General features: G+C 34.7%; 1 protein-coding gene across 5 annotated transcripts in view; it reads right to left on the minus strand.

Moving 5' to 3' along the window:
- LOC107597792 (disabled homolog 1-like) overlaps nucleotides 1–24,076 on the minus strand; it is a 171,127-nt gene that overhangs the window by 86,735 nt on the left and 60,316 nt on the right. For all 5 annotated transcript variants that reach the window (XM_016288976.1, XM_016288974.1, XM_016288972.1 and 2 more), the window contains exon 2: nucleotides 22,004–22,204. In XM_016288976.1, coding sequence (XP_016144462.1) covers nucleotides 22,004–22,070 — 67 coding nt within the window. In that variant the 5' untranslated portion in view covers nucleotides 22,071–22,204. The remainder of the gene's footprint in view (nucleotides 1–22,003; nucleotides 22,205–24,076) is intronic.

Genomic DNA, 24,076 nt, shown 5'->3' on the forward strand with positions numbered 1-24,076 from the left:
AAAAAAAAACTCTCTTTATTTATTCCTTCTCTTTCTAGCTTGTACTTATTTGAACAATGTCTAAGAACTTGGTATTACAACCACTTCTTGTGTCTGTTTGCCTCTCTTAAGAAGAATCGCTTTATGTATCCCCCAATTGTAAGTCGCTTTGGATAAAAGCGTCTGCTAAATGACTAAATGTAAATGTAAATGTAGCAGTTCCAAAGATAAAATTTTTTGGACTAACTGAATATTTTGGCCCCAGAATAAACAATTGATAGGAAAAAACTTCATCTAAAAGTGATACCCAACGTGATAAAAAATAAAACAAATTACCCAAACAAAAAGATGAAAAATTGTTTCATTTTCATTGCAAAAAAAGACAACCCACCCCTACATTTGGATTGAGGTGCACCACATGTCTGTTCATGGCTACCACACCATGTACAATCCTCCACTGTAAGTCACCAGTCCATTTATCAATTGTATGTTTGTAAAGTGACTGCCAGCTACCTTTAGGGGAGATGTCCATTCCAAAAAAAATCAGTCCATTTTGATGACATTACTCCAGATAGCGAGAGAGAGAGAGAGAGAGAGAGAGAGAGATTTAAACACTACTACACGCTCTCACCGTATCTGTCTGACTGGCAGAAGATAAATGAATCTGCAATTCACTCCTCTCTCTTCCCCCTTCACATTTAATTACACTCACAGCCAACTGCTGCTGCTGTGTCTCTCTCTCTCTCTCACACACACACACACACACACACACACACAAACTCACTCACTGGGCCAATGTCTTTACCCATCAACTGTCCCTCAGAACCCAGAAGGAGAAAGACAAACCGGAGAACGAGAGAGAGAAAGATTCAGAAGCAGAGAGAGAGGAGAAGAGATAAACATGAGCAGACTTATTCTTCACATCTAAGCATCATTTTAATTACAAGGCAATTCGTTTCACAACTAGAGTGGAGCAGAAACCATACCGTGAGGCGGAAATATTCCTCACATTCTGCACAGACTTCCTCCAAATCTCCATGACACCACACATATGATGCATAACACGAATAAATGTAATTTAGTAACACATGGAAACACATTTAACTACTAGCATTAGCACAGATCACAAATGCTTATACACTATCGTTCAAATGTATGGAATCAGTCATTTTTTAAAAAATACATCGATACTTTTATTCAGCAAGGGTGCATAAAATTGATCATCGGATGCCCATTTTCCACAAGTTTCTCTCTCTCTCTCACACACACACACACACACACACACACACACAAACTCACTCACTGGGCCAATGTCTTTACCCATCAACTGTCCCTCAGAACCCAGAAGGAGAAAGACAAACCGGAGAACGAGAGAGAGAGAGATTCAGAAGCAGAGAGAGAGGAGAAGAGATAAACATGAGCAGACTTATTCTTCACATCTAAGCATCATTTTAATTACAAGGCAATTAGTTTCACAACTAGAGTGGAGCAGAAACCATACCGTGAGGCGGAAATATTCCTCACATTCTGCACAGACTTCCTCCAAATCTCCATGACACCACACATATGATGCATAACACGAATAAATGTAATTTAGTAACACATGGAAACACATTTAACTACTAGCATTAGCACAGATCACAAATGCTTATACACTATCGTTCAAATGTATGGAATCAGTCATTTTTTAAAAAATACATCGATACTTTTATTCAGCAAGGGTGCATAAAATTGATCATCGGATGCCCATTTTCCACAAGTTGGTATAATTCTTTAGGGTGTTCATGAAATGTCTGTAACATACTTTTTAAAAATCCTCAATGGTAGTGTAAAACAACACCTTTTTTACCTTGTCAAAAACAGCTTTGTTCACAGCGACCTGTTTTGGTGCATGTCTCTTTAAATGCTAATGAGCTCTGCTCACCCGTACACACTTTAATTAACTTCAGACCAAAACCAAAGACTAAAGATTGCCTGTTAGATAAATCTATAAAACTAATTATATCACATGCGAATGTCAGAATGACTAGCCGAGGTAAGGCTGCTGTCTGCGGGATACATGAGCACTGAACGCCGGTGATCGCCTGGAGCTCACATCTCAGAAATCGGCGAAGCAAATGTTCAAATAGGTGTTATATTATAAATAAACCGCAGATTTGAGTCTTAAACAACTACATTCTCACATGAAGAACTATATTTAATGACACAATAACAATATTATTTTAAAAATTATAAGGGTTTTCTCCTCTGTCATTGGTTGTTACAAAATGCATTCTGGGATACCAGGCTGCCTCAAGTTCGCACAAGTCACCTCTTTATGCATCCTCGATAAAAGGGACAGGAAATATGTTTAAGTTTACTACACTTCAGAACATTCATTCATGGATTTGTGCTACGCCACTGCCTGCAGCGTCTTCACACACAGACGAAACTTATTAGAGAAGTGTGAAGTGTGACATAACATACACTCTTAAAAATAAAGGTGCTTCAAAAGGTTCTTCAAGCGATGCCATAGAAGAACCATTTTTGGTTCCACAAAGAACCATTCAGTCAAAGGTTCTTTAAAGAACCATCTCTTTCTTACCTTTTTATAATCTGAAGAACCTTCTTTCGCCACAAAGAACCTTTTGTGAAACAGAAAGGTTCTTCAGATGTTGAAGGTTCTTTATGGAACCATTTAGACAAAAAGGTTCTTCTATGGCATCGTGAAGCTCCTTTATTTTTAAGAGTGTACCATCATGTGGGGCTTGAGCAATATGCCGTCATATTGCTCTGAAAATCAAAACGGCTTGATAACTGAGACTGTTTAGGCTTTGGGGGGATTAAAAACAAAGAAGTGAATAGATTTTTATCATTGTAGGGTGGTTGTGTCCACACACTGCTAGACACATTTATATGCAAAAACCATGTAAATGTGAATTTTGCATCCGATCCGATTGAACTGTTTTCAACATAATAATAAAGGTTTCTTGAGTAGCGAATCAGCATATTGGAATGATTTCTGAAGAATCATGTGATACTGAAGACTGGAGTAACGATGCTGAAAATTCAGCTTTGCCATCATAGGAATAAATTACATTTTAAAATATATTCAAATGGTAAAACAGTTATTTTCATTTGCAATAATATTCCACAATATTACTGTTTTTACTGTATTTTTTTTAAACAAATAAATGCAGCCTTGGTGAGCATAAAATATTTCTTTCAAAAACGCTAAAGAAATCTTACCTTAACTCCAAACTTGTGAATGGTAGTGTAATTATATGGAGCTTCCATACCTAACTAACTAATTCACTAACTAACTAATTAAATGAGCATGCTTATTGTTTTAAAGTATGCCATGAGTTTGGAATGGGCTACATGTCTATCTGACCGCACTGTGCAGAGTGGAAGGTGCTGCACACACAGTACAATGTTTTGAGGACGTTTCATCATTTTACACATAATTTTAGTTCTTGTGACATTTAGGACTAGTAGTATCCATCATACCTGCTCTGTATAGACCTTAGTCAGGTTTGCACCATATTTAATTTGTGACAGGAATGAAAACAAGGCTGTGAAGGATAGAAGTACAGTGTGTTCAATTCAATATGCCACCTCACCTGACTTAGGTCTATTACGTCACTATGACTGGAAAGGCAGAGTTACTGAACACCAAATAGTGTGCAGCCACAGCCTGCTTGTCCTATTTCAAATGCGATGTGTTTTTAATAGGAGATTGCATGGCAGACTCACAGCCACGGCGGATCTAATCAGGGCACCAATTACAGCGCACATGTTCCCTTAGCAGGGTAAACACAATTACTGCTATCTGATTAGGCTGCCACCAAATAAATGCATCACACACACACACACAGCTGCATCAAGCAAGTCCACAGGGGCACACATTCACACACAAACTCACAGACGTGAACATATCAGCCAGACAGGTTTGTAAATGACAGTGAAGTTTATTAAAACATATCAGAGAACGGGGCTAATGAGAGAATACAGAGACACACACACACACACACACACACACACACACACACACAGCTGCATCAAGCATGTACACAGGGGCACACATACACACACAAGCACATAGATGTGAACATATCAGCCAGACAGGCTTGTAAATGACAGTGAAGTTTATTAAAACATATCAGAGAACAGGGCTAACGAGAGAATACAGAGAGGAAAGCAGAATCATTTCATTATGAACAGCAGCGGTTTTGTTTAATCTGTCAGAAAGCTGAATACGTTAGAAAATGACAACAGTCAGAGGCACCGAATGATGCCTGATCTGAAAGCTGTACAATCAGAGATGGCAACAGGCAACGCAATGTGTTATTTCAACATTGATTTCCAAACGCCTTTCATACCTGTCAGAGAATGACTGCCAAAAATAGCAAAAACTATCTTTGACTATCATTAGTCAAAATTCATTCTCAATTACAGTGACCTCGAAAACTCACATTTAAAGGTACACAATGCAATTTATTTGCTAATTAAAGCAAATAAGAACAATGAACAATGACAGAAACGAACGATGCTTCTTCTGAGAAATGTCATTGAAATTAGGTACACTAACATTAAATGAATACTGAAATCCTATGATTTATGAAAAATGTATTTTAATCTACATGTAGTGGTCACCACCTCACATATGCCACCATTTTGAGATCACATGACTAGCCCTGTCATGTAATTGACTGAATTATTAATACTAATAATAACAACAATAAAAATGTATATTAATATTCTAATTGATATTGTTAAGCCAATAATCATGTTCTGGACGATAAAAGAAAATCTATAATATGTTGTCTGAATAAATAAAAAATAAAACTATAAAAATTTAAATAAAGTCTCATATGCTACAATTAAATTTAGGCATCACATCATTACAGAGTATGAAACATTGATATTCATACTGAAAAAAAATATATATAAAATTAACAGTGCTATTAATTTATTACTGTTATTAAAATTTTACTTTAAGTGAGGGTTAGATGAAACAAAACAAAACAAAACAAAACAAAACAAAATAAAATAAAATAAAATAAAATAAAATAAAATAAAATAAAATAAAATAAAATAAAATAAAATAAAATAAAATAAAATAAAATAAAATAAAATAAAATAAAATAAAATAAAATAAAATAAAATAAAATAAAATAAAATAAAATAAAATAAAATAAAATAAAATAAAAATAAATGTTTAAATCACCATGTGGTTGACACCCTCTATGTGTGCTGCCATTTCAATATCAAGCCCCATCATGTTATTTGCTTAATTATTACTACTAATAAAATTAATGATTAAATACATACATATATACATACATACTGTACATACATACATACATACATACATACATACATACATAAAGTATTCCCACTTCTGGGAATACTATTAAATACCCCTGAGTGAAATCTTTATCTGTCTCAATGAACTGATTCACTAAGGTTATTTAGAGTTCACAAAAACAGATTTTTTTTTTCATGACAGATTTAAAGAAAATTCATAAATGTGAATATTGCTAAACCATGAACACGTCAGAACTTGATGAGGTTGTGCAACTGATGTTAACTAAAGATACAAAAAATAATAATAATAATAATTTTCAGTGATTGAAATACAGCTGAAATAAAATAAAATATGAAAATTAGATGAAAAACTAAAGCTTAGAAAGCAAACAAAAATGATCAACTTTGCCTTGGCAACTAACTGAAACACATACATTTAATTTTAAGTTCTAAAGTTACTAACACTAAAACTGATATAATAAATTAATTAATTAAAGCTAATTAGTTAATTTTAAAACAAACTAATAAAAAAATGACAAAAGAACATAACAAAATGAATAAAACCTAAACTTAAAAAAAAAAAAAAGAGAGAGAGAGAGAAGATATAAAAATAATTGGCGCCAATACTGTGGTTTCATTTGAGATAAAAAATTTTTTTAAAAACGGCAGAGTTTTGCTCCCAAAGTGAGGTGAGCTCGTGTGTTCTTACCGACCAGTCAACGTATCCATGGCAACATGGAGTTACTAAGTCAGAATCAGAATAAATAAATTAAAAGTTGTAGCTGCAGGTGGAAGGATACATGTATGAAGAAAGCCAAAGGTTGTTGTTGTTTTTTTCTGTTTATATGACATTCACCTCCTGTACTCTTTGAGGTAGTGGGTGGATATGGATGGATATTGCTATTAGATATTCTTTATATTCTGTGTTCAGATGTATGTAGCAGCAGTATGTCAAGCTCTTTCTGAGGATATACAGTATACACATGCTTGGATATGCTCTTTTTATCTAACTTTCACACACTCATTCTTTGACTGTGTGTCCTCCCATGGCCTTTCCATCTTGCCTTATAAAATAATCAAATGAACACACAAGTGTATAAAAGCAATACGAGCTGAATTTTAACAGGGTTGGAATAACAGCATCTCTGGGGTGAAGCTACAGTCTGTACCACGAATCAGAAATTATATGCCAACAGTGAGAGACTCACATTTGCACAAACTGTTGCAAAACCTAATTGCATTTACTGTCTACATAAGCAGCTGCCTGTTAAGGCATGACGTTAGCAGTTTTACCATAGTGCTTAATTTATAAACTAATACATTTTGATGTTTGCATCACATAACCAGCTCCATTTTTGTAGGGCTTTTCTAACATAGTAAACTTGTTTGAAAGCGCACCTGGTACAGCACTGCACTTGCAATGCGAAGTGCTCAGGTATGAGTCCTGTAAATGCGAGTTATGATAAAAGAGTTCAATGACTTGTAGAAGCAAGTTAAAATGGCACTGCTGCTTCAGCGAATGAGTCACATTAGCTTTGGTTAACACCATCAGTTAGGTTTAGGTTGTAAGTTATTTTCAAACATGACAGAACATTGACTTTTCGTGCCACTCACTGGACATTTCACTTCTGATATGCCACGATACATACAACAGCCAACATAAAACGTTGGTAGATTCACCTTCTTCATCTGTTTCAAATTAAAGATTCACTTTTGCAAAATACAACGTAATATCATTTTGCAGAAATGTCGCTCCAGGCATGTTTTTCCAATGAGTCTGGGTTGATTTATAAACTGCCATTTTGTAAGTTTGGATGGTTTTTTCTTTTCTTTTCTGAGCTTGTTGCACATGCAATGCTGCCTAACAATTTGGACAAAAGTTTTTGGAAGAGTCTTTATGTTGGGAGCATGTGTGACGCCTAAACATGCTTTCTAGGTAGTGAGCATACTATCTTCTTGTTTTCTGGTTCTCTTTCTCTGTGTGATTGTGTGTTATGAACAAAGGCCCAGAAGACATCTCGCCTCTAGTCATGAACAGCTCCAGGGTTTATCGTGTGTGTGTGTGTGGATTTGCATGTGAGAAGGTGAGTGGCCTAGATTTTGGAGGTATTCTAGACTGTTCCAGGTCATCTTCAGCCAGATTTGTGTTATAGCACTCATCCACACAAACATAGCACAAGCCATGTTTTCATCCAGTCTTCGCTGCTCTCCAAACAAAAAACAAAATAAAATAAAATAAAATAAAATAAAATAAAATAAAATAAAATAAAATAAAATAAAATAAAATAAAATAAAATAAAATAAAATAAAATAAAATAAAATAAAATAAAATAAAATAAAATAAAATAAAATAAAATAAAATAAAATAAAATAAAATAAAATAAAATAAAATAAAATAAAATAAAATAAAATAAAAATAAATGTTTAAATCACCATGTGGTTGACACCCTCTATGTGTGCTGCCATTTCAATATCAAGCCCCATCATGTTATTTGCTTAATTATTACTACTAATAAAATTAATGATTAAATACATACATATATACATACATACTGTACATACATACATACATACATACATACATACATACATACATAAAGTATTCCCACTTCTGGGAATACTATTAAATACCCCTGAGTGAAATCTTTATCTGTCTCAATGAACTGATTCACTAAGGTTATTTAGAGTTCACAAAAACAGATTTTTTTTTTCATGACAGATTTAAAGAAAATTCATAAATGTGAATATTGCTAAACCATGAACACGTCAGAACTTGATGAGGTTGTGCAACTGATGTTAACTAAAGATACAAAAAATAATAATAATAATAATTTTCAGTGATTGAAATACAGCTGAAATAAAATAAAATATGAAAATTAGATGAAAAACTAAAGCTTAGAAAGCAAACAAAAATGATCAACTTTGCCTTGGCAACTAACTGAAACACATACATTTAATTTTAAGTTCTAAAGTTACTAACACTAAAACTGATATAATAAATTAATTAATTAAAGCTAATTAGTTAATTTTAAAACAAACTAATAAAAAAATGACAAAAGAACATAACAAAATGAATAAAACCTAAACTTAAAAAAAAAAAAAAGAGAGAGAGAGAGAAGATATAAAAATAATTGGCGCCAATACTGTGGTTTCATTTGAGATAAAAAATTTTTTTAAAAACGGCAGAGTTTTGCTCCCAAAGTGAGGTGAGCTCGTGTGTTCTTACCGACCAGTCAACGTATCCATGGCAACATGGAGTTACTAAGTCAGAATCAGAATAAATAAATTAAAAGTTGTAGCTGCAGGTGGAAGGATACATGTATGAAGAAAGCCAAAGGTTGTTGTTGTTTTTTTCTGTTTATATGACATTCACCTCCTGTACTCTTTGAGGTAGTGGGTGGATATGGATGGATATTGCTATTAGATATTCTTTATATTCTGTGTTCAGATGTATGTAGCAGCAGTATGTCAAGCTCTTTCTGAGGATATACAGTATACTCATGCTTGGATATGCTCTTTTGATCTAACTTGCACACACTCGTTCTTCGACTCTATGTCCTCCCTTGGCCTTTCCATCTCGCCTTATAAAAGAATCAAATGAACACACAAGTGTATAAAAGCAATATGAGCTGAATTTTAAAAGGGTTGCAATAACAGCTTCTCTGGGGTGAAGCTACAGTCTGTACCACGAATCAGAAATTATATGCCAACAGTGAGAGACTCACATTTGCACAAACTGTTGCAAAACCTAATTGCATTTACTGTCTACATAAGCAGCTGCCTGTTAAGGCATGACGTTAGCAGTTTTACCATAGTGCTTAATTTATAAACTAATACATTTTGATGTTTGCATCACATAACCAGCTCCATTTTTGTAGGGCTTTTCTAACATAGTAAACTTGTTTGAAAGCGCACCTGGTACAGCACTGCACTTGCAATGCGAAGTGCTCAGGTATGAGTCCTGTAAATGCGAGTTATGATAAAAGAGTTCAATGACTTGTAGAAGCAAGTTAAAATGGCACTGCTGCTTCAGCGAATGAGTCACATTAGCTTTGGTTAACACCATCAGTTAGGTTTAGGTTGTAAGTTATTTTCAAACATGACAGAACATTGACTTTTCGTGCCACTCACTGGACATTTCACTTCTGATATGCCACGATACATACAACAGCCAACATAAAACGTTGGTAGATTCACCTTCTTCATCTGTTTCAAATTAAAGATTCACTTTTGCAAAATACAACGTAATATCATTTTGCAGAAATGTCGCTCCAGGCATGTTTTTCCAATGAGTCTGGGTTGATTTATAAACTGCCATTTTGTAAGTTTGGATGGTTTTTTCTTTTCTTTTCTGAGCTTGTTGCACATGCAATGCTGCCTAACAATTTGGACAAAAGTTTTTGGAAGAGTCTTTATGTTGGGAGCATGTGTGACGCCTAAACATGCTTTCTAGGTAGTGAGCATACTATCTTCTTGTTTTCTGGTTCTCTTTCTCTGTGTGATTGTGTGTTATGAACAAAGGCCCAGAAGACATCTCGCCTCTAGTCATGAACAGCTCCAGGGTTTATCGTGTGTGTGTGTGTGGATTTGCATGTGAGAAGGTGAGTGGCCTAGATTTTGGAGGTATTCTAGACTGTTCCAGGTCATCTTCAGCCAGATTTGTGTTATAGCACTCATCCACACAAACATAGCACAAGCCATGTTTTCATCCAGTCTTCGCTGCTCTCCAAACAACCACAATGTCCCCTTCAACATTCATTCGGTATCTTACAAACCCCACACACTAAAAGCAGCTCACTGGTCAATTGATAAAGATCTTATCAGTAAAACCCATCCACAGTAGCTTCTCTGTGAGGATGAACCATGAGGTACAGTAAATCACAGAGGGATTCAGTCTAAAATTCTGATAAATGTATGATATATTAAATTAATATATGTACTACATTTTATGGTATATATTATTGTAAAGAATTATGATAGGGTTATACGAAAACATTTTATTACAATATATTATACACATTTTTATATTATTTTATAAATTATGTCCAAACGTTACAAATTACAGTCACAAATCACAAGTCAGCTTGACTTTGTATATTCAGATATATATTTATATTTTACTTTAATTTATAAATGACTATTTTTATTTTTTACAGACAATGTGACAATTCAAAATTATTCATCCATACTTATTACTGTTTTTTTCGGTTTAATTTGAATATTTCCAAAACAAAATCAAGTCTATCTATCTATCTATCTATCTATCTATCTATCTATCTATCTATCTATCTATCTATCTATCTATCTATCTATCTATCTATCTATCTATCTATCTATCTATCTATCTATCTAGGGTCAAATCAAAAACAGCCCATCCAAAGGCAACTATAAACAATTGCATTACATTTCTCTTCCAGGTAAAGAGACAGAAAATACTGAACCACATAGATTTTTTTGTCCAATCACATGCCCTGTAAAGCCCTTTGTGTCCAATCACAAGCCCTTCTTCTTGCTGTTTTAACAGGAAATGCATCAACAGGAAAGTAAACTGCTCTTCATGGGGTCTGTAGTCTGAGAGATGGCAAATTGAGCATGTAATAATGAGTCTAAAATGATTTTTGCTTTGCACGATCAATATTAAACACATACACACACCCAAATAAATAAAACAAATATTAACTGTAATTGCTAAACACATAACTGCAGTCTAATGCTACAATTCCTCAGATTAACAGACACACAAACACACAGTCTTTCTGTTGCGCTGTTTGCTTACCCATTTCAGCAGGCTGTGCTGTAATAGGCCATGATCATTCCTGATCGTCAGATGGAAAAATCGCACATACATTTTCACTTAATTACAGCGGTGAGGGAGAGGCAGCGAGAGAGAGAAACCTGAGGGTGAAAGCGAATGGGGCGTGACGATCCCCACAAGAAAATGCATGCTATCTGGTTCCTCTGCCTCTGAGGGAAATATTGTCACTTGAAATACAACCCTGTTTCTGTGTCATCTTGTCAGTTATAAAAGAGTGCCAAAGGTCTCATTGAAAAGAGGCGAATGGTTACACATTAGTGCACAAAGGTTGGAGGAAAGAACGAGGAAATGACACTTAGCAAATGCAGCGCTGTTGTCATATTTTAGGGAATATTCTGGAAATTTCTGCTGTGCTTTTAAATTCTAATCACATCATTCTATGTATATTGACTCGAGAGGAGTCGTTCAAGACAATCTCGGGCAATCAAAACAAACGACAAGGTTACGAAATAAGACATAAAACATTACAAATTTAAATTGTTTCCCGTGCTTCCTCGAGGACGAGTGTAATCAGAATGTTGATGACACATAAATGAAATGGCATTTTGATTAGAGAGACATAAACAGGGCAAAAAGTGACCTCGGCAGCGGCCGTTTATAGGGGGAAAACAAATCAGAGGCTTTGAGGTGAAGAAGGGCTCTCTGAAGGATAATTAAAGAACATTAAATACAGTGAGTAAGCAATAAATCAAAACTTCATAAGCAATTTTAAAATAAAATCTGTAGCTGGGTTTCATATAAATGTTTCACTTTTTTAAGCACAATCATAAAAAAATGGACTAAAAAAATGTGAAGTATTCCATGCTATTCCAGTTGTAATTGCCATACTGTATCAATTATACATATTACATGCTGCCAGAAGACACAGCAGAATTACTGCAATAATGCACATAATTGGACAGACACAACAGGGCAAAAAGGGACCTTGGAAGTGACCATTTATTGGTGGAATTATTTTTTTTAATCAGATGCTTTGGGGAAAAAAAGGCTCTCTAAAGGATAACTTCTTGAGCTATTTTAGTAAAATAAAATAAAATACAAATAAATAAAAGATCTATAGCTGGGTTTCAAAAAACGTTTTTTTGCCATACTGTAGCAATTATACATATTGCTAATAAATGCTACCAGATGCAGCAGAATAACTGCAATAACTTATATAACGTGGGCTGAGAGCCATTTGCCCTTGGAGGTGATGGCTATTGCATTGCGTTGTTGTTTTCTGTCTAATATAGCATTATTATATAGCATTAATATTAACTGTAAAAAAGCTGTCATCTCCTTGTTCATCCATAGCCCATACTGAGTGCAAACACCTGACCAAATAATCAAAACACATCATTGCCTATCAACCATTTCCAATCATGTTTGCCTAAGTGTGAATTCATGTGAATTTGCATTAGCAAAACTAGTTGGATGAAAACCCAGCATGATCCCAGTTAATTATGCCCACTTTTTGCGCCCCTGTCACTCTGTATGAGGCCTAAGCAGGACTGCTATGGTAATTCACAAATTAAAACTGAAAACTTCCTAAATTCGTGAAGGCCTGCAAACTTCACCTGGGTCACCGACAGCTTGACATAATATTTCATTAGTGTTTCATCAGCCAGAAGTCTTCCTCTTTGCCCTTAGGCTCAGGGATGTCTGTCTCTGAAGCATATCACAGAGTATCTGTATGAATTACTAATATAAGATCTTCATCTGTGTCCCTGTGACAAAAGGCCCAAAATCTCTCCTCATCGTCTTAATCACCACACACCATATGCTCCCTCCTGAGACCTGTCAGAACCTGCCAGCCTTTCTGCTTTACGAATATCATATTTTTAAGCATATCTGATGATATTACAGTTGGTTAAAGGAAGTATAGATCTCAAAATGACAGAGTCAATCAACTTTTTAAAGGGGAAACCATCACTTTTGACTTTCAAAAATGAAACACACACCAACCTCAAATCACTAATCAGACGTTTAATTTTTTTAAACCTGATGGCGATGAAATTGGTGACACAATTTACACTAAAGGAGGGATTGGAATCTAATCCAAAAACCAGAATAACATAGAGACTGGGGGAGAGATCATTCGGGCCAGAAAGCAACCATCCATCACACCCTAGCAACCTGTAAAACAATTATTTGTTCCACTATGGTTCATAAAATACGTTTTTTTTTTTTTATAAAATAAAATATAAACCAAAAAAATAAATACAAACGCAGCAGTTGGCATTTCAAAAATAAGCAACAGATGCAATAATCCTTTATTTATTTATCTATCTATCTTATCTTATCTTAAAAGTTATTTGAAATGCCTAAAAGAAATTAGAATTGTATGTATTTCTTTATATTTAAATATAATTTGTGAAAAAAGTGAAATTGGAAAGGAATTATATGTTTCCTTTGGGGTCATTAAGATTTTTATTATATATATATATATATATATATAATACTTTTATTCAGAAAGGATGCATTACATTGTTTTAAAGTGCCCTTAAATTGTATTAAACTAAACTGCACAAAATGTTTATATTTCAAATAAACTATATTCTTTTGATCTTTGATTAATATTTTTGTGGAAACAAGATAATTGATAATAATAACAAATGTTTCTTGAGCAGCAAATCAGCATATTAGAATGATTTCTGAAGGATCATGTGACACTGAAGACTGGAGTAATGATGCTGAAAATACAGCTTTGCATGACAGGCATAAATTACATTTCAAACTATTCAAATAAAAACGTGTTCATTTTATAAGAATATTTAACAATATAATGTTTTTACCATATCTGATTAAAAAAAATTAGCCTCTGTGAGAATAATAGACATCTTTCACAAAATAAAATTATATAAATCTCACCAAACGCCATCTGTTGAAGAGTAGTGTAGAACTATTAGCATTGTACTGTTAGTAGTGTATGAGTAAAAAATGAAAATAATAATAATAATGAAAAATAAAGTGGTTTCTTTCATTTTCAGATTTTCTTTTCTTATATTCAAATTCCACTGCTTCTTGTTTTCTATCTAAACTCAAATTCAGGATTTAAATTGGAATGAAATAAAAGGCATTTTCAAATGGAATCTAAATGGTGCACATCAATGGAGATAACAGTACAGTCACATGCATTGAGCCAATGAGCACAGAGAAGCTTCACACGATCTGCTTTGGTTTCATTCCAGTTCTATTCCTGTTCATTTGAAAATCCTTTCCATGTTTATTCTTAGTCCATATGTTTGATGAAATGGTGTTGCCATAGCCCTCCCACTGGCAATGAGCCTCCATCTAAAGCTGCCAGTCACTGATTTGTGGCAACAACAAAAAAAGGAAGTCTGGATGGAAAGATGGAACGAGAGAAGTTAATATGGAAGAGAGACAGAGATCTGGACAGCTTAATGATCAGTCTCAGAGCTTAATAAACCCCCTGCATGTCAACTCTGACAGTGAGCCACATCTTCAACAAAAGACCAGTCCAAGAAAACACAGCACCATTCAGAATCAAATCAATTAAGCGCTCGGTTCTGGTGATTACAGTATCTCTATCGAACAATACCACAACACTCAGTGACACACTCGATACACTATATATTTAATATTCCTGCTCTTACGTGTATGTCTACCACTAAAGCGTTTGTTTGACAGGAGGTGCAGTGTGAATCTGACAACTTCTCTTAAAATACAATAGACAACATACCGCCCCCTGCTCTCGATAACAATGTTGCATCTTATAATGGAGGCAGGGTCCAAACTGGCATATGCAGTTTGCTTTAATACACTCATATGGCTTCAATCGCGACAAGATCATGAACACAATAACAGCAATCATCACGTTATGGAAGCGGCCTCCTCTTTTCTTCCCCTCCTTTGTACTTCCTTTTTTCCACTTTATATGTACTTGTATTACAAAATCTACATTTACAGTGTATTCCTGATGCACTTTTGGTGTAATTTTTAGTTTAGCAGTTCTACAATTCATTACAATTAAATAGAAAGGGTATACTGTGACCTCAAGAGAAGAAAATAAACTGATGTAGCAGCATGTGCTGGGAAATTACACTGATTATCTGTGTCTGTATTACAGTAATCTATTGCATATTTAATAGCGTGATGTCCACAGTAACACGCCAGTGCTTAGTTTGTATTGCAGCGTGAATAAACTACAGCCTGATCTCATGAAGAATGTGACTATTTATAGATTTTTGCAAATATGTTGTGCTGTATTTTACAGTAGTTTCCATGTGAAATGTGTAATGTTCCATTCACTTGCTCATAAATGTATCTTGATGTTAAATTAGATTTACATTATATTTAAATATAAAATTGAAGTATTTAAGGCAGTCATTTTTTGCGTGGACTATCCTTTTAAATTAAATAAACACAAAAATATATACAAATATACACAATAATAAAAACACATACTAAAAATGTTAGTATACACATACTAAAAATAAATTGCATGTATAATTGCATAAAAAAATTGCAATATGCTATATATACACACACACAAAAGGATATCGATTTTTTTGCTGATTTTTCTGATGATTTGTTTGTTTGTTTTCACTGATTTTTTTAGTTTGTAGTTTATAAGTATTATTTTTTTTAGTTAGTAGTCTGCTGTGTTAAAGCAGAACATTTTTAGATCAAAATGTTTAGACAGAACAAATCACGTTTAGATTTCACAGTATAATTCTGAACAGAGTATTTTATGTAGTGATTTTTACTGTACCCTTTCCAGCTACATGAAACACACACACACACAAACTTGTCACTTGCTCAATAGCTGAGGTTAAATAAATGGCTTTTTTTCACTCCTATTTGCGTTATTAATTAGAACAGATAAGAAGGAGAGGGACTGAGAGAGAAAGGGGGTTAATGCAGCTGAGATGAGCTCATCAACACCAGAGTGAACGCTTTATTTATTAGTTGCGGTGTTCTAATGTGCCCTAATGACATTCATACTCATTACACCTTGCCCCAAGAGCACTTACTCTCACGTGTGTGTGTGTGTGTGTGAGAGAGAGAGAGAGAGAGAGAGAGAGAGAGAGAGAGAGATTAGGAGTTATTAGGGTGTGTGTTTGTGGATGTGTGTGTGTGTATTCTCACTCCTTCTTATTATGCTCTCCCTCATTGGACCTGTGGGATCCAGCTGCACATAAAACCCTGGTTCATTATTCCTCAATTAATTTAGCGGCATGTTTAAAACCTCAGTGTGTGTGTACCAATGTCATTACACCGATGTAATGCCGAGACTTCGTCTTCAGTGTCCTGATGACTATGATGGTGGGTGGTCTTTACTGTCTACAACTGATTGTCCTTAATGAACAACATTTTACACTGGACAGTGGAGACCCAACACAGTGTAAAAAAAAAGTTGTACAAAATTGAATTTTGATAGTCGTAGTAGTTTTTGAGGATACGAGCATGTCAAACAACCAGACTATAGCTGTGTCTCATTTAGAAGGCTGCACCCTCCGGAGGTCGAATCCTCTGTAGGATGCATATACGAAGTGTCCTCAACCTAGAATTAAACGAGACGGCCTTCGTAGGACGGGCGGAAAAGGAAACCGGAAGTATCACGTTGCTATGCCAACACATTTAGAGCATCGTTGCGCTCTCACACTACTTAAATGAAGGAAAATTATTTCTAAATTTGGAAAGTAATTTGAAAAAAAAATGCTTTTACTTGTTTTATTTTGTTCAATGTTTGAGGAGCTGCAGCGTACGTACAGCAGGCATCTATTAGAGAAAAAAAGGAGGAGGATATTAAAAACAAAGTTTATCCGTTTTTACAGAGGCGAATTAAGGTAAGTTGTAAACACCACATCTGCGCTTGTGTGTACGTTACATCTGCCGGCGCCGGCATTTTTCAAATTAACAACGGTTGTTCACGGCGACGCAAATAATTGTAGGTTATCTGTAGCAGCGAAGGATACACCTCATGCATCCTCCGAATTTCTGTGAAAGAAGGTCGCATTCGAAGGTCGCATTCGGAGTGTCCTACTTGCTTTTCTGAAATGAGACAGCCTCGATGACGTATACAGCCTTCGAATGTGACCTCCGGAGGACGCAGCCTTCTAAATGAGACACAGCTTGTGTCTGCTTTTGTCTAATTTGAATGTTTGAGATTAATTTGAGGTAAAATACTGAATGTTTCATATTGGATGGATTTTTCTTTTTCTTTGACATTAACAATTAACATAATAGAATGTGTTTTTTTTTCTTCATTTGATTTAAAGCAGGGGTGCCCAAACTCGGTCCCGGAGGGCCGGTGTTCTGCAGAGTTTTGCTCCAACCCTAATCAAACACACCTGAACCAGCTAATCAAGGTCTTACTAGGCATACTAGAAACTTCCCGGCAGGTGCGTTGAGGCAAGCTGGAGCTAAACTCCGCAGGACACCGGCCCTCCAGGACCGAGTTTGGGCAGCCCTGACTTAAAGGGACAGTTACCCAAAAGATTAAAATTTTGCCAACATTTATTCACCCTCATGTCATTCCAAACCTGTATGATTTTCTACACATATTTTCTAAGAACATATTTTGACAAATGTTGTTATGTTGTTTTTCCAAACAGTTTTGGTTCCCATTGACTACTACTATGGACAAAAATGCATTGAAAATCAGTGGGAACCAAAATTGTTTGGTTACCAACATTCTTAAAAATATCATGTCATGTTCCACATACAGGTTTGGAACAACATAAATTATGACAGAATTTTCATTTTTGGCTGGACTTTTGGTAGACCACTTAAATTACTTAAACACAAAATAAATAAACAAAATGAAAAAAAAATCATACAAATAAATTGTACATTCACAATGTTAAATAATAATAATAATAAAGTAATAACATTAAAAAAACCTTCTTCCCAATAGTCCGAATTTGTGATGGCGCTTCCATTGTATCCAAAAATAAAATGGAAGTCAATAGGAACCAAAAGTGTTTGGTTACCAACATTCTTCAAAATAGGTTTAGAATGGCATGAGGGTGAGTAAATCATGAAATAATTTTCATTTTGAGGTGGAATAGCCCTTTAAATTAATAATGATAAAAAAATCTACACACATTTAAAAAAAATCATACCATTTTTTTTTTAAATCATTAAAAAAAATAGAAATGTTCTTCCAACTGGTCTTATCTTGTAAATATGACCATTTCAATTATTCAAGGCAGTAACGGGCTACGTTATCCTCATAGCTCATAGGAGGATCAGATCATTTCTTTGAATGAGGAGAAAGCTGTCATTAACCACATGCTGTAGGTCATAATAAACTGGTTCCCACAGGAGTGGAAGGTCATTGTCATTAGCAACAGATTAGTGCTGTTTTGTGGTCATAAACAGACGGATTCGTGATAGTTTGTCACTCTCAAATGGTTTCTAGGGTAAAAGACAGCAGATGCAATTACATCCATTCCACAGGGAACAGAGATGCGGGTCAGGCTTGTTATGAAGCTGGTGAAGAGACAGGTGGATGTTGTTTTGTTACTGTTGACTGGTTGAGAATAAGCATTTAGCACTTAAGTATTCAAGGCAATGCAATTGACAGAAGCATATTTGTGTGTATGTGCCTCCTCAGGGGCATAACTGCCTCTGTTTTTGTTTACTATAGGTTAAAAAAAGAAAGGTTAACAATCTAGTCTTCACTGTTGCTTTGTAGATCTACTCTGACCATAAAACATGACAGTTCTTGAAAAACTGAAGACAGTTTGAAGCAATGAAAAGGGTGGGAGGAATCAGATGATCCTCCAGTTGACTTTCCTGAAGTGTATTATTTCTGTATCTGTGATACTTATAAGCAAAATGATCCCACACTAAAAGTTATACTATAAATTACACAACAATTATACAATACAGACATTATATTGCTTATTTATTGTTTCTGTGAGCATCTGACTGACAGTTTTGCTCATTCTAGAAGTCTTAAAGTGGTCTTATTTGTGAATATTCCAGTCACATCATTGTAGAATTCTGTTTCAATGTATTTTAAAATAAACAAACAAACAAACATTTTGTGAATGTTTCAATTTATTGTCAAATTCAAGTAATTATTAAATAAGTACAAATAAAAAAAATAAATTTATAAACACTATTAAGCTTTTGTGACTCATTGAATTTATGCTCACATTCACCTTATTAAAATGAATAAGATTTGTGAATGATTCAGTTTATTGTCACATTCACATAATAAATAAATTACATTTACATTTAGTAATTTAGCAGACGCTTTTATCCAAAGCGACTTACAAATGAGGACAATGGAAGCAATCAAAATCAACAAAAGAGCAATGATATACAAGTGCTATAACAAGTCTCAGTTAGCTTAATGCAGTACACATACAAATACAAAAATATTAGAAAAGCTAGAGTTAGTTTTTTTATATATAGAGTTAGAATAGAGAGTGCTAGAGTTAGAGGGTCAAAAAAAGATGGAAGAGATGCGTTTTTAGCCGATTTTTGAAGATGAATGCAAAATAAATAAATATGTATATATACTATAACGTGCTTTGTGAATGTTTTAAACTATTTTCAAATTCACATATTTATAAAATAAAAAAATATATAATATAACATGTTTTGTGAATGCTTAAATTTATTTGCACAATCAAATAGAGAAATAAATCAATTCTGGTCCATACTGTTGTGTTCCGTCTAGTTGTTTCTGAATGCAATGTCACATATTATGACACCCCCTAAGAAACATGAGTAATAAAAACTTTTATAATATTTGCATGGGATGTTCATAAAGTTTGTAGACTTGTTCATAGACATACAACGATATGTAGAAGTCAGATAGAGACACTTGCTCTCGCTGTATGATCTCCATTTCCCAGCCCTGTGGGACATCTGGTGTCACTACGCCCCTCAGCTGTGCCGCTGAGGTCTCATGGGCTCATAGCCTGGCACAAAACGCCATTGTGTGGCCACTAAGGAACAGGTGGTGCATCACAAGAGGGCAGTGCAACGAGACTCATTATAACAAGAGGGGCAACAGTCTGTCTCCTCTATGCAGTGCCATACAATGACCGACAGGCCCCTTGGCACTGGTCCCACACCAAACATCTATCTGAGTACCCGTTAGGAGTGTGAACCACAGCAAAGATGAGGGTGCTGACAGGGAAAATATGGCAAATGACCATTCTGAGCATAAAAATACAAAGCAGCGGGCATATGACGACATATACATAAAGAAAATCTATAAATATCATACTGCACCGCCAGGGAACTATCCCACTCACTTTACAACTTTTATGGAAATACAGTCATCCCAAGTAAAAGAATGATAGTGTTGTGTACAATAGATTAGACTCTTTGTAAACCAACATGACTTAATGCCGCCTGTCGTTTTTACTCCAACCAGATGTATCATAGTTAACAAAAAAAAAAACATTACTTCAAATAAAATACACTTTAACGGAAATAAAATAAAACTATTTTATTTCAGTGAGTTGCAACATTTCTCTTTTTTATTTAGTTTAGCTTGATGTACTAAAATAACTGAAACTAAAACTGAAATAAAAAAATTAAAAAAAAAATTTAAAGGGGTCATATGATGCCCATTTTCCACAAGTTGATATGATTCTTTAGGGTCTTAATGAAAAGTCTGTAACATAGTTTGGTTAAAATTTCTCAATGGTATTGTAAAAACCACTTTTTTTTACCCTGTCAAAAACATCTCTTTTCAGATAAAGTCGTTTTTGTAGCATTTTCCTTTAAATGTTAATGAGCTCTGCTGACCCCGCCCCTCTCTTCTGAGCTGCTCTCAGAGAGACTGTTTACTTAAGCCTCATTCATCGTGAAACCTGCTAATTAGCACATTATTAGGAAAGGCGATTTGCAAAGATTCATTACAAAACATTATACTCACTTCTTCTGTAGATGAGGCTGGATCATGAATGATTAGCGCGAACATAGACGCATTTAGGCAGATCGGGGGAGCATTCCCTTCAGAAACAATGTAATCCACTGTGAGTTCAGCCGCTCAGATGTCGGGAGTAAACGACGACTGCTATGTTCATTATTACATCCAACAACAGAACACCTCAATCGCTTGTTAGGAGTCATTCTTGACTACAACTGCTCTTGTGGTGAAACAATGGCGGACTGATGACAGCTCACTCAGGGTGGGTTTAAGGTAAGACACCAGTCCAGTCTGTACTGAAACGCTACTGTCAATCAAACTATCGTGGGAGGGGCATCTGAGATCAGCTCGATTTGAGAAAGGGGAAAACATTTAACCAGATAAAAAAAAAAAAAACACTGGGTGGATTTTTATCATTATAGGGTGGTTGTGTACATACACTGCCAAGACACATTTCAGTACAAACAACTTCTAAAAGTGCATGTAGCATCCTATGACCCCTTTAAAAAAAAAATCTAAAACTAATAAAAATGCCACTGACTAAAATTATAATGAAAATGAAAAAATAAAAATAAAAACTAATTCAAAATATAAATAAAAACTATAATAGTATCTCAATGATACTAAATGAACACTGACTCTAACTCATCCAATAAAAAAACAAAACAAATTCTTTGCCATAATGGATGGATTCATTCAAATGCATGAATTTATTATCAATCAATCAATCAATCAATCCCATAACTGAGTCCTCAACTCCATTTAAACACAAGATAAATACAAAATATTAATATAAATATTAATTAATTCAGTTCTGTCCAAATGTTACAAATAACAAGACTTTAATTCTATCTTCCAGCCCTATGGCACTGTGGGTTTATATTTGTTTGTTTGTGTGTGTGTGTGTGTGTGTGTGTGTGTGTGTGTGTGTGTGTGTGTGTGTGTGTGTGTGTGTGTGTGTGGTATCTGCACAGTACGCCTGTGAATTTAAAGCTGACCCCCGCAGACTGAACAAACCCCCGGGCGTGAGTGTGTTTGTCTGTTTACACATGTGTCCATATGCGGGCTCGTACCTCTCTTCTTGGAATCCTTTCTGACGCTGGGTCTGGCAGCAGGCTGGAGCTCGGCCTCTGTTGACATATTAAATCCTTATTCCTTTACCGTGCAGCTGGGTGGCTGTGACTGGCTCATCTAGAGGGGCTTTCCACTGACTCGGGAACAGTCCACCGCTGCCTCTAGCCTCGACACGGCATCTCACTCACTCCCAGCAAGGGCTGCAGGAGAACAGATAGAAGACATTTTTAATATGTTTAGCCAAATTATTACAGTATAATTGTAATATTCATGGAGCCACAGCATTGGTAAGTCTGTTAGAATTTACCACATCTGTCTCATGACATGACACACAAACATACCATAAAAATTCAATGAATACATGCAATGACTTGAATACACCAAATCTATAAGCATTTTTTTTATTTCTATAGATTGATAGATTTGACAGATTTGACAGCCATATCAAATAAGTAGAAATATGCAGGGAAAAAATAAAACAAAACAAAAAAAAGGAAAAAGAAATACGATTCAGAGCGTGGATCGCGGAAGGCGTTCCCCTAGCGTTTGTCGACGCAGCTCGAGTTCCTGAAGAGGAAAGGAAATTATGTCATAGAGAAGACCCCTGCAGAGACTTTTGACTGTCAAGGTCCAAATGTCAGGTTGTAAAATGATTTTTATTAGAGATAATACAAGTAAGTTAATTAATTAATTTTTGACTTTTTTGTTATTGTGAAATATATTAACTTTTAATAATTTTTCCTTTTTTTTAATTTATCTTCTACTCGCTTACAGTATTTGTCATTTTCCCCTCTCTATATATTAGACTAAAACAAAGCATTTTAATATCACACACATCACCTTTAAGCATATATGCAGTTATTAATAAAACTAAAAACAAACAAACTGTACAAATCTACACTTGAATCCAAAAGCTCTTTTTTTATCTCTCTCTCTCAAAAACTAGTGCAATATATTGTGCAGTGGGAATATGAAAACAATAATAATATTAATAATAACAATTAAAAAAAATAATAATAAAAACTACATAAATATTCCATTATAATAAAATATATAAACTTTAAATATTATACGAAATTGAAATAAAATAAAATAAAATAATAAAATAAAAATATTTTATTTCAGATAAGGCAATATTACTAATTTTAGTTTGTTTTAACTTGACATACTAAAACAACAAACTAACTGAAACTAAACAAACTTTAAAAAAAGAACTACATAAATATTAAAATAATGTAATAAAACTATATATTTTATATTTATATTACTGTAAAAATAACTGTTTAAAAAACATTTAAACGTGTATTTCTATTAAATGTATTTCTATTTTTTTATATGAAATATATTATTCTTTCTTTTCACATTTTTCACTTTCTTGTCTTGGACTGTATTTACACAACATATTAAAGCCTGGATTAAATGAAAATACAAAACTTCAGAAGGCCCTGCAGATGACAACTTGCAGAACATGTAAATGTTAATACTGTTGATGTTAATAATGTTCGACAGTGTGACATCGCTCTTCCTGAAGGAGGTTTTGGCTTGTTTTCTCACAGTGTTTCCTCTCCCTGCAGTGGGAAAGAGGCAAGAGGAAGCAATACATTGTTTCATCAGCTCTCTCTTGCTTCTCTTTCGCCTCTCACCTTGTCATTGCTTGAGCAAACAGTGCTAGCTTGTTTTCCTGTGCACCTCCACTATTGCCTCCTTCGCTTCCTTCTCTAGTGGTGCCAGTCGGATGGTGGGAAGCACCTTTCATGTGTTAATTGGCCTCAGTGGCACTGTAGCATCACTGTAGGTGCCAGAGACATCAGCAGATCAAACCTGCTCCACCTCAGCACGCTCTGCCCTACAACAGCAATCAGACTCACTGATCAGGCAGGCCGACCGAACAACATGGCATCACTTAGAAATCGATACACCACAAGATGTATCGACTGGGATGAGTCGATGACTCTAAGACATAACAGAGCAGAACAACCTAAATGTAGGACATGAGTCTATGGACTGACACGATACAATCTACAAACAAACATCAACAATTTAATTTCCCTCATTATTTAATCACCCTCATG

Source organism: Sinocyclocheilus grahami, unplaced genomic scaffold, assembly GCF_001515645.1.
Source record: "Sinocyclocheilus grahami isolate Dianchi unplaced genomic scaffold, SAMN03320097.WGS_v1.1 scaffold237.1, whole genome shotgun sequence".
Classification (NCBI taxonomy): Eukaryota; Metazoa; Chordata; class Actinopteri; order Cypriniformes; family Cyprinidae; genus Sinocyclocheilus; species Sinocyclocheilus grahami.